The 11,010-nt window shown below is 42.3% G+C and overlaps 3 protein-coding genes across 3 annotated transcripts in view; 2 read left to right on the top strand and 1 right to left on the bottom strand.

Annotated features, from left to right (window-relative positions):
- Positions 1-184: 184 nt before the first annotated feature.
- Positions 185-4,774, top strand: fastkd2 (FAST kinase domains 2). The gene is made up of 11 exons (XM_084574476.1): positions 185-1,309; positions 1,402-1,505; positions 1,607-1,715; positions 1,919-2,042; positions 2,156-2,295; positions 2,386-2,558; positions 2,847-3,004; positions 3,088-3,324; positions 3,434-3,524; positions 4,256-4,370; positions 4,589-4,774. The coding sequence occupies exons 1-11, from the start codon at positions 683-685 to the stop codon at positions 4,709-4,711; spliced, it is 2,001 nt and encodes a 666-aa protein (XP_084430602.1). The 5' UTR covers positions 185-682; the 3' UTR covers positions 4,712-4,774.
- Positions 4,775-5,227: 453 nt separating this feature from the next.
- Positions 5,228-8,341, bottom strand: LOC311509201 (uncharacterized protein). Its single transcript, XM_084574290.1, has 4 exons — positions 8,062-8,341; positions 6,951-7,268; positions 6,709-6,866; positions 5,228-5,788 (listed from the first exon to the last, which is right to left on the bottom strand). The coding sequence occupies exons 1-4, from the start codon at positions 8,144-8,146 to the stop codon at positions 5,675-5,677; spliced, it is 675 nt and encodes a 224-aa protein (XP_084430416.1). The 5' UTR covers positions 8,147-8,341; the 3' UTR covers positions 5,228-5,674.
- A 1,951-nt stretch (positions 8,342-10,292) lies between these two features.
- The window catches only part of raph1b (Ras association (RalGDS/AF-6) and pleckstrin homology domains 1b), a 33,674-nt gene continuing 32,956 nt past the window's right edge, over positions 10,293-11,010 (top strand). Inside the window, exon 1 of the mRNA XM_084574495.1 lies at positions 10,293-10,618. The gene's annotated coding sequence lies outside the window, so the exon portion shown is untranslated. The remainder of the gene's footprint in view (positions 10,619-11,010) is intronic.

The following is an 11,010-nucleotide window of genomic DNA, read 5'->3' as shown; positions in this document are numbered from 1 at the left end:
CGGAAACTAAAATCTATTATTTTAAAATATCACAGCTCTGAATTGGATTAAAATAATATGTGCCGCTGCTTAATCATTTTATTATTTTATTTTATTTGAAAATAAACTTTATTTTCTTATTTTGACAGTTCGTGATGTACATGTTGCGAGGGGGACATAATATGGCAACGGACAGGACACCAAACAGCGTGCCGGAAAACCGGAACCGGGAAATTAAAATGTTTAGTGTAATACAGGAGAATGCCTTTTAACTGAACGATGTTGTCTCATCGGTTTTACACGGTCTGGCAAGTACAATGCGTTACTTAAGGAGGGCAATGTGTAACGTTTCTGCTAGTAAAGCATGAGGCGTTACTAAGCCAACGAAAGCTAGCTACTAGCTAGTGTTAGCTTGAAGGAGAGGTTTGTTGACCTTGTTGGCAGTGTAGTCCGATTATTAATCATTTGTACAAAACTCTACACAAATGAACAGCATATGTGGTCAATGACGTTAATAGGAAACAACCAGATAAATAACGCGACAAGATATTTGCCATTCCTTTGACTCTATCTGCAAACTTTTCTAAATAGCGAGAGGCTGTTTGCACCACGCAGGGGCAATGCGGAAATAAACCGCATGTGTTCAAGTGTTCCATTTAAATTCCTTTTCATTTTAGTGTCCACCTTAATTTAACTGCGAACCATGTCTCTGTGGATGACAGAGGAGGCCGTGAGATGGGGCATGCGCTTTTGCAGCCGCAGGTTTCTATGGCAACAGCGTGGTTTCCTGGCGACCACATCATTGAAGGACACGTCTTCTCCTCGGCAACAGTTGGCTCATATTCGGGCCTCAACGCAGAGCCAGAGAATATCTTCTAAACGTTTTGTCGGTTCAGTGAGGTTCTACTCACAGGACAGGAACAGCAGTGATGAACTGGAAGAGAGCGAGCGCCTCCCTTCTCCACCTGCAAAGGGTGACGATCCACCCTCAGGGAAGAGGACTAGGTCCCCTTTGTTGGAGCAACTGCAGTCGTGTGGCTCCCCATCAGACGTGTTGGACCTCACCTGTCGGATCTCGCCAACGTTTCGAGAGGTCAGCAACTGCCTGAACCACATGTGGTCCTCCACTAAGAAGATGACGGAGGAGCAGCGACACTATGAGCTGCAGCTGATGTTTGAGAACCCTGCTCTGGACGAGCTCCTGCAGAGGGCCATGAAATCGGTGGGGTACATGCGCAACGATGACATGGCTTACTCTCTCCTCAGCATGATCAATCTGGGCGTGCCTCAGCAAAGCCGCGTGATCCAGACTTTCCTTCGGACTTGCCAGGTAGGCAGTCGGACACTGTCATCTAACGAGCAAAGGCATTTTCCTTTCTTTTTGTTTAACGTCGTTCGCACAAATATTTCCCCCTCAAACAGGAGAGACTGAGTGGCTTTGATGAGAAGAGTCTATCCATCTTGGCGTCCTGTCTGGAACAAATGGAGGACTGCCCCAATGTTGGTGCACTTAAGGAGGGCATGAGGTACGATTCATGAAAAGATAACTTGCGCATCCCACTAGAAGACTGATTTATGGGCCCATTCAGCTCATTTTACAGTGATGTGTACTGTTGCTTTATCTTAGGCTCATAGTTGAGACCCGCCTTCCTTTTATCAAGAATGTGATGTCTCTCCAGACTATGATGCGTTTGTTGGGAAAAGATGTCCCACGGGAGCTCAGACAGAAACTAGAGGTAAGTTTATGAATTATTATCCAGGTTTGTGAAGTTCTGTACTTGGCTTTGTCTTAATACTGCTGGTTACTGATTATTTCGGTTGATGCTTTATTCGATGCAACATTGTAGTACATTTAGTTGCGGTTTACAGCCTTTGAAACACAAAAATGTTCCTGTACTGAAACTATGTTGTCCATTGTTCTGATCCCTGCTTCTTCCAGATAAAGGCCTTATCAATGACAAAGCACTTCAGCCTTCCCAACGCCCAGTACATGTTCTCCACTATGGCTTCAATGGGCTTCAACTCCAAACCACTCCTGGATTTCTGCAGTAAAAAGATACTAGGTGAAACCGCAAGGAAAAAAAAAAGTTCTTAAATGCGTCGAATGATCAGTCATAAGTCCAGAGAGGAGAACTTGTTATTCAGTGTGTGTGTTCTTTCCACATTTCTCTTGTAGAAAACCTCCATGGAATCCCCTTCAACAGATTGGTTAAGTTGCTGCAGTCCTGCAGGGAGCTGCTCTACAGAGACCAAGATCTGCTGAATGGCATTTCCGACCATGTCGCTTCAACAATGGACATTTGGACCAACAAACAGGTGCTGCTTCCAACCATCTTCTGCGAGCTGAATTTGACCTTTGCCTTCACTCATGAGCTGCTTACACATTTCCCCCTCCTCTCCGTTCAGGTGATCCTCTTCCTGTCTTTGTTTGAGAACCTCCACTTCTGTCCTGCTGCCTTAATGGAGGCCTATGCAGAGAAAGTGATCGCCAAGCCGGACGCCCTCACACTAAAAGACCTCCTCTGTATCCTCAAGGTGTACTCCTCTCTCAACTATGATCTGCGGCATCAGAGACAACAGTACGGCACAAGTTTGCGTATTTTTTAATGTTCTTTTTGCATTTTGCATATCATGGGCAAAATAAGTAGCCAGTGGCATGCATCGGCGTGCATCAGCATGTGTGGCACATAGAATTTCAGGGCGAGCTGCAGCAGAAGCAAGCAGAAGAAGCACATCTTCCCCTCTCTAGATATGGAAAAAGGTTCCAACTGCAGTTGACAAGACTGTCAGAATGATGGCCTAATGATAGAAGCTCAGATCATTATTGTTTGTAATCTTTGTCTTTACTGGGTTCATTTCTCCTCCAGGTTTCTGGATAGCCTCAGCCAAGTCCTGGACTCCTATCTGCCCAAGATGTCTGCCTTTGAGCTGTCAAAGGCTGTTTACTGTCTCTGTCTGCTGGGCCACTTCCCCTCTGCACCGGTGGAGCAGCTCCTGCAGAGCAGTACGCTGGAGCAGCTTGCAGGTAAGACAACAAACACGCACACGCTCATGCATAGGCTGGCAACTTTACTCCCGTGACTTCTATTTTCTCGTTTGTCTCCTCAGCGTTAAAGTTTGTCAAGAACCGCGACAGAACATTTCAGACACTGGACTTGTGTCTCCGCCTTGACCGTCCCCATCTTCCTCATCCCTTGACCGTCCCCACATCTGCACTGGGAGACCCCACGCAGAGCAGTCCATCCAACAAATTGCTCATCTCACAGTCCCTGCAGAGTGTTTTGTGTGATCAGGCTCATGCGACGCTGCAGGAAACGGTGGTGGTGGAGAACTTCTACTTCATAGGTAAAGACAGATTCTTCGTATCTTTAAAATTTTCCATTCTGTAGAGTTTCTTCTCGTTGTGGCACAGTGATGCAAGGAAGCACCTGCGTTTTTGTGCGTTCACTCTCAGACGGCGTTGTAACGAAACCTCTGCCAAACCAAAGCTCTGTGACTGAAGCAAGCACAGGAGACGGGTGTTCTCCAGCAGAGAGCAGCCAAAGGTAAGATATCATCATTAACCCATGGTTGATCACGTCACCAGACCCAGTCTGGACAAAGCTGCGGTGTTTTATTCCCCCATTCTTTTTAACCGAATCTGCCCATGACATGTTCGGTGAAGCCAAACATTGTGAAAGCAGGTTTAGAGGATGTTCTGGCATAAAAAACAAAACAACAACTCTAAACTCCACTTTGTGTTGCAGATAACACTTTACTTACCATTTTAACTTTAAGTTCTTAAGATAGGAAATTATTACCTGTGCTTTATTATTACTTTTAGTAGTAGGATATAACTTTTGCATGTGCGTTTTTCTTTAGGTTTACAAGTGGTATCTCCTAATCAACATTTTAGATACATTTAGCGTGATATACTTCTCTTTCCAACAGCTTCGAATCAACTGTGAGTCATGGTTTGCTATTTGCATTGAAGAACGTCTGTTCAAGTAGAATTCAAACTAGTTCTTAAGAACAAAACCCAAAACTGCAGACAGTGCTCATCACCCTGGTAGCTCATTGTGTGTCAGAGGAAGTCAGAAACACGGAGCTTGCGTTTGACTAAAGCCACAATCTTCTGTGTCTGTTCAGCTTTTGGTCTGCCAGTGATGTTCTTCTAACCCAACCTCTGCTTTCACCCTGTCACATCTGTAACTGTATTCAAATTTTGACCTTTTTTTAAAAAAAAAGAAAAAAGAAAAAAAAAAGAGCTGACAAAACCATTTTCTTGATGTCCTAGAATTGCGGTCGTTTACGTGCCATTCTCTGGTTTCTGCTTCGGTACGTCCAATCTCCGCGGTTTCCTGGCTATGAAGGTTCGACATCTGAAGATCTTGGGATACACGCCTGTACTGGTGAGAATTTAGATTTCTAAATTTGCAAACTCATTTAATTTGCTCCTGTTTTTATTTTTTGCAATTAATAGAATTAGTTTAAAGTGGGTCATTGTCTGCCTCATTTTAGCACCAACGTGTGCTTGATCTTGCTTCAAGTAATGCATTTTGCTGATTGAAGTTCAAGAAGTTTATCTCGATGACGGCAAACTTTTTACGATCCTAATCGTGTCTCCCAGGTAACCGAGCAGGAGCTGAAGTCTGTGTCTGCAGAAAAGAGAACGGATTTCCTCAGAGGGCGGATATTTCCAGAACTCCACTTATCGGATCAGAAACCTGAGAAGGAGCAGCTGGCATCTTAAAGACTGGACTCACTGTTGAAAGGAACCTTGCTTTGTAATCAGTTAAAGAATGAGCAGATATATTAAAGTATTTCAATGAATCTGGTTTCAGGCTCCTTTTTTGCATAAAACCTGTTGACGTAAAGGAAAAACATGGGATGTTCCCTGATAAAGGCCGCGTTCCCTGTGTGTCATCAGAGGGGTGTGGAAAGAAAAAAATCAGTTGAACTGCTATAAAAGACCAAACAAAAACAAGGTTTCGTGTGTGTGACACCCGTGGCGTTTCTTAACTGACACAATGCTACCGAACGAAACCAATAAAGCCAGTGTGAGCGCTTGCAGTGACTGCACAGACACTGCAAGGTGAGCGAGGTAAAGGTGGTGTCCCTTTGAAGCTGCAGCGAGCACCGAGAAGGAGCAAAAAAAAAAAAAAGAAATACAGGGAGGGGGCAGGAAACGGTGCAGATTGTTATTGTTTGAAGTGTTCGCTGCTCCTATCTCCTCAACCTCTGCAAGAAGACACTCTGCAAACTTGAGAGTGGATTGCGTGATGTTCTGATCTTTTATAGGGTGGTGTTTGTAGTGGCCTCAAATTGCAGCCACTCCGATCCACTGATTTACCGCCCTTTAAATGTGGTTAAATACCCTCACTCAGACACCACCTTCTGTTTCGACCACAAAAATAGGGGTTCCCAGTTCACATCGGTGTGTGTGCGTTTGTGAGACAGACATGCAAAGTGAAACAGGAAGTGAGCAAAACCAGACTCTTGAGTAGGTATTTTTATTGTAAAAAGAGCTGCTACTTTTTCTGTGTAGACACGAAACAACTGCTAACATTAAAACACGCAGACAAAACTAACCCAAACCTCACTCACAATAATGTCCTGTTCAGAATAAGCTACTACGGCGACGTCCCGTCTGCTTGTGTCAGGACTGAACGGGGAGAGAGCTGTGCAAAAGATCCGACAAGGAGCGAGTAATCCATCAGACGTATCGTGGTATAGGATTCTGAATCCCTCCTTTTTTCCTGCGCTCCCTGGATGGTCTGGGTTTGGTGTTCATGTAGTCACTCTGGTTTTCTGCCGTATTTAGTTTGAACTGCAAGACACATGAAGACAAGTGAGCAACTGACCTTAGTCTGCAGGTCTAAGATGCAGACATGACAGGGCTATATGTAACGGTGAGAAAACAGAGGCTATGGTTTGATTTTGTGGGGATTGAGCTGTTAGTAGTTCACTAATTTCTCAAATCATTGGCAAAGTTGGTGCAAAACCCTGGGGCACGTGCACCAATCAGGCATAACATTATGACCACCTTCCTAATATTGTGTAGGTCTCCCTTGTGCCTCCAAAACAGTTGTGACTCATCAGAAAATGGACATGGTCCTTCTGAGGGTGTCCTGTGGTGTCTGGCAACAGAATGTCGTCAGTGGGGGGCCTTTGGGTCCTATGGGTTGAGGGGAGGGGCCTCATCCCGCAGATACTTGTTCAGTTTGGGATCTGGTGAATTTGGAGGCCAGGTCAACGCCTTGTGCTGTTCATGTTTTTTTTTTTTTCTTTGAGTTGTTCCTAAACTGTTTTTGTGTGTGTGCTGCCATCAATGAGTGTCATCGCTGTGGGGTGGGGGTGCCTGGTCTGGTCGAGGTGGGTGGTACATGTCTCAGTAACATCCAAACGAATGCCAAGACCAAAAGGTTCCCAGCAGAACATTGAATTGTCACAAGATGGTCAATGTTATTTTCTTCTCTTGTCAGTGGTCATAATGTTGTGGCTGATTTAAATATTTAAAAAAAAAAACACACACACACAACTTTTTGAGAGGGGACTTGAATTTTGTCAAATTTCTGGAGTCCCCAGCTATGATCCTTGAGTAACACCATAAGTGGCTAAATTTGCTAAAAACTGGGAACATCCCAAACTATTAATACTAAATAACGCAATAAATATATTTGTATAGTTTAAAAATCCTTTCCCCTAACTTCAAACAGTCTGTGTTAAACTTTTTTCTTCACATCTTACCCAGATGACCACTGCAAGGATGGTGACTATTAGACCGTAGGCGCTGAGAAGTACAACCGCTGTAATCCATACCCACAGAAACCTGTCAGTCCGTTCTAGTTTTGTTCCTGGTTTACGTGGTGGTTCGTTGTTGTCCTTTTTGCACGTGCAGTTCAGAGCTGGAAGAAGCAGAAGGTTTATTGCACTGTATGCCCATGACAAAGATGTGAACAAATGTGCTTTTTCTTTTTTTAAATATTTACCTTCCATAACAGCTACTTGCCACTCAGAATGTGTATATTTAAGGGGTGGAGGGTATGTGAATGTGCCCATGCATCTGTAGGCTGTGGGGTTTCTGACTGCATCTCCAGGAATGATGAAACCCACTAACTGATTCAGTTCGTTTATGTCCAGTTTCACATCCGTTCTGTTGGGCTTCTCTGTGCATTTTTTTGAGTGGCACGAGTAAATCACACTCTGGTCCCTGTAGAGGTCAAATTTCACTTCGTCGCGTTCGGTCGTATTCGGGCACGGCACAAACAAGCTGCCATTGGCGGGCACGCTGTGGATTTTCGGCGGCTCTGGAAAGGAAAAGGTGACGCCTTTATTAGGTTTTCTCATTGTGTGTGACACTGTTTACAAACATGACATGATATCTCAGCAGAAAGCATGAAATCTGGCTTAAAAACACAATGAAATAGAATGCCAAATGCGTCTTTATCTGTAACCTACACCTTGCGGAGGAAATTACTTTGTGTATAGCACCTGCAAAGATTCATTTATTTCCATTTGATTCTCCTGAACTGAACTTCAGGCGTTGAAACTCGACATTTCAGAGCAACTCCACCCCCACATGGAATCTGTTTGATATCAGTGCATGTGATCACATTTACCCCTTTCAGCAAGACTCACTTCATTTCGTGAAAAACAAAAACTTGCCATTTGAGCGGCATACTTGAGTCAGCCTCTGACTTAGATATGCCGCTCGCGAGGCACAGTGCTGTGCATTTGTGCTGAAACTAAACCCTTCTGCCCCGCTGTGTTCCTTTGACATCCCTCTGCACCAAAATACAGGAATTTATCCAACATTAGGAGACATTCAGGGCCATCTGAAGTGTTAATCAACAGAAAATTCACAATAGAAAGAAAGAATTAACTGATCATTTTCATGTTTTATGTACCTGTATGCAAGCATAACAAATCCTAAAAGAATATCTGCTTTAAATACATTAAATACCTTAACATTTGCAAATTTTCCAGATTGTCAAACACAAATTATAGTGTTTTATTAGTGTTTGCTAATAATAATTGCAAGTCAAGCAAATTACTGTGGATTCTAACCACTGTGTGTATAATGTGATAATAGTGACTTACCATTGCAGTCACAGGGGCACTGAGACCGAGTAATACGTGATAACCTGCAGCCTAGGAGGATTACGAGCATCCAGCAAACTCTCATCTTGGCGCCGAGCGTGTGAACGTGCCTCCAGCAGAGCGGCGCCTTCCCTCATCACCCAGAACCCGGTGGGCTCCTCCGGGCAGACCACACGGGCAACTCTACTACGCCGCAGAGAGATCCGAGCCGTTAACTCCGGTACCAGCAAGCTCGGTTCCATGCACGTGTTCTCATCATTTCACCGCCGCACCTATCTGGCTGAACAACACCCACGGTGCTGCAGTAACTGAGCCTCACTCACAAACTCTCTCTGAGAGAAAACATCCTGTGGCAGAAAACACCTCCTCCTCTTAAGTTTCCGCTCACTCCCAGAGTGTGTGACCTTTTAATGTATTTATTGTAATGTAATTATGTGCTGATTTTCTTTTTGCTGAAATTTTCTTTCTCCTGTGATTGAACAATTTTTGCGCGCAGCATAACCTAGAAAATCATTACGAGTATGCGTCTACAAACTGCACTCACAGTTTAGCTTATTTGAAGAGAAATAACTAGAAATGATTGAGAATAAGACAGGTGGAAACATAAATAACATAAATGTAAGATTGGAGACACATGGACCTAAATAGTAGAATATACATACATTTTTATGTATAACTGTGGAGGCAGACAAAGAATTAGAGCATGCGGATGATGATAAAAATCACATGGAAACCACACAAAAATACAGAAGATCGTTATACGGTGATAGACAGAAAAAAATCCTCCTCTTTCTGCTGAGGTGGCATACTTTTACAGATTACACAAACTAATTACATTTTCATATTTTTTCTGATTCTGGCACAAAACTACTTCTGTTATTACCCTTAAACTCTCCAGATTACCCTTAAATACCCTAAAAAAATGAACAAAATAAATCACTTGCACGGAAAAACAAAAGTTTGCAGTTGCTGCAACGATTCTGATGGTTTTTAAAGTCAGTCATGCTAACGTGGAGCGCAAATAAGCACTGAAAGATAAAAAACAAAAAACAAAAAACAAGGGCTAATGTCGGAGGTGGCCCAAAGTTTGATGACCTTGTGTGCCATGTGAGAATGTGTACTGAACAGAGTGAGCAGCAGCAGCAGCACACACTGACCTGGTCTGAACTCACATTTCTGCCAAAAAAAAAAAAAAACTGTCATTGCAGGAAAAACTTAGTGGCTGACTGAGAAACTACCTTGAGAAGAGGTGAATGAGAAACTGTATCTGCGCCGTATGAGTCACTGAGGGAGAGGCACATGTGCAAATGGTGGCACAGATCACGCACACACCGTGGCTGCAAAGCAAATGAACGCCCTGCAGTGTACAGGGAGACAGTAAATATCTTCCACAGAATATTAACAAAAAGACAAAGTTTTAAAGGTTATACCATAAAAATAAGGCTGCAATTCATTATCTGGCCCAATAGATGGCAGTCAAGCATTTAGTGTTATCTGCTTGTTGATTAAATACAGTAGTTTCATGTTATGACTAATAGGAAAATAGTAACAATCATACTTTAATTACAGAAATGTTTCACTTGGCTTCAGTTGATATTCATATTTTATTATTGATAATATTTATTTTATGTGATAACACATATATCTTCTGCTTTTTTTCTTTCTTTTTAAAAAAAAATAAAATAATAATTCTTGCTTAGAAAATGGGTGAGGGGGAATTGAGGGGTTTGTAATGCCATGTGTCCATATGGATAATGATAATCTCATAATCTGGAACCTTTTTGTCTGGCGGCTTCATGTGAATAGAACTCCATGTGGTCGCTTTACTTTGCTTTTACTTATTTTTTTTATATTATTATTATTATTATTATTATTATTATTATTATTATTATTATTATTATTATTATTATTATTGTTATTATTATTATTATTATTATTATTATTATGTAGGAAATAAATGTAGGAAATAAATGTAGGAAATAGCTAGTTGATGCTGATGTTGCCTTCACTGCTTTTCCAAGAGTCTTTCGACTTTACTGTAATACAACAATTATTACTTAATCTACAAAATCAACAAATGAAGACTTACTTTGCATCGATTAAGTGAGCATGCTACTTGGTAATAACTTATGGACCTTTTCTCTTTTATTTTCATCTTTTTTTAAATTATTATTATTATTTTTTTAGCTAGGTCATTCTTTGTCAACTCTATTTTACGATTTTTTCCCACAGGCCTTGAAGGCGGCGTTGGATCCTGGGCTGGACAGGAAACGACGGAGACGCGCAGCGTGTCTCCAGCAGCTCCGGGAGAGAAGAATGGGAAAGGGAATAGGTTTGTGGATTGGAAATACGGACGAGGCAGCGTGTGAAAACATGAGGGGTACTTTTTAAAAAAACTAGATTCCTGATTTAAAACAGATAATTAGACATATCACACCGGGAGTTTCTTCTTCTTCTTCTTCTTCTCCTCCTCCTCCCTCCTGAGAGCAGGGATATTTGCTCCCTTTGGAGAGAACACAGCGGAGGAGAGGACCTTCTTTGTGACTCCCATTTCACTGTAAGTTGATATTTTCTATTCATTTTTAATTCTTTATCTCGTTACTTCACTAGTTGAGGGGAGATATCAATCATAAATAGCCTGAATGTCAGTTTATTGTGATATAAACAGTTGGCAGCCCATCCTAGACTGTGTCCTCTAAAAGGAAACGTAAGGTATGTATTAAAAACACAGCTGTTATTGGAAATAAAAATGAGTTTGCCTGATAAAGAGTGGCAGGATGTTTGAATATGGGGGTTTGTGTGTGTGTGTGTGCTCCCCCCCCTATATGCGGCCATTGAACAATCCCCTTTCTTGGGGGAGAAAAGGGATTGTGCAGCGTTTTGGGCCGACTGGGAAAACGGCTTTCATGGGAGTGACAATTGAATATGAGCTCCCTTTTTTTTTGTGTG

Source organism: Chelon labrosus (genome assembly GCF_963514085.1).
Source record: "Chelon labrosus genome assembly, chromosome: 24".
Taxonomy (NCBI): domain Eukaryota; kingdom Metazoa; phylum Chordata; class Actinopteri; order Mugiliformes; family Mugilidae; genus Chelon; species Chelon labrosus.
Note: the sequence above shows the minus strand (reverse complement) of the source record. Positions and strands in the feature narration are given on the sequence as shown.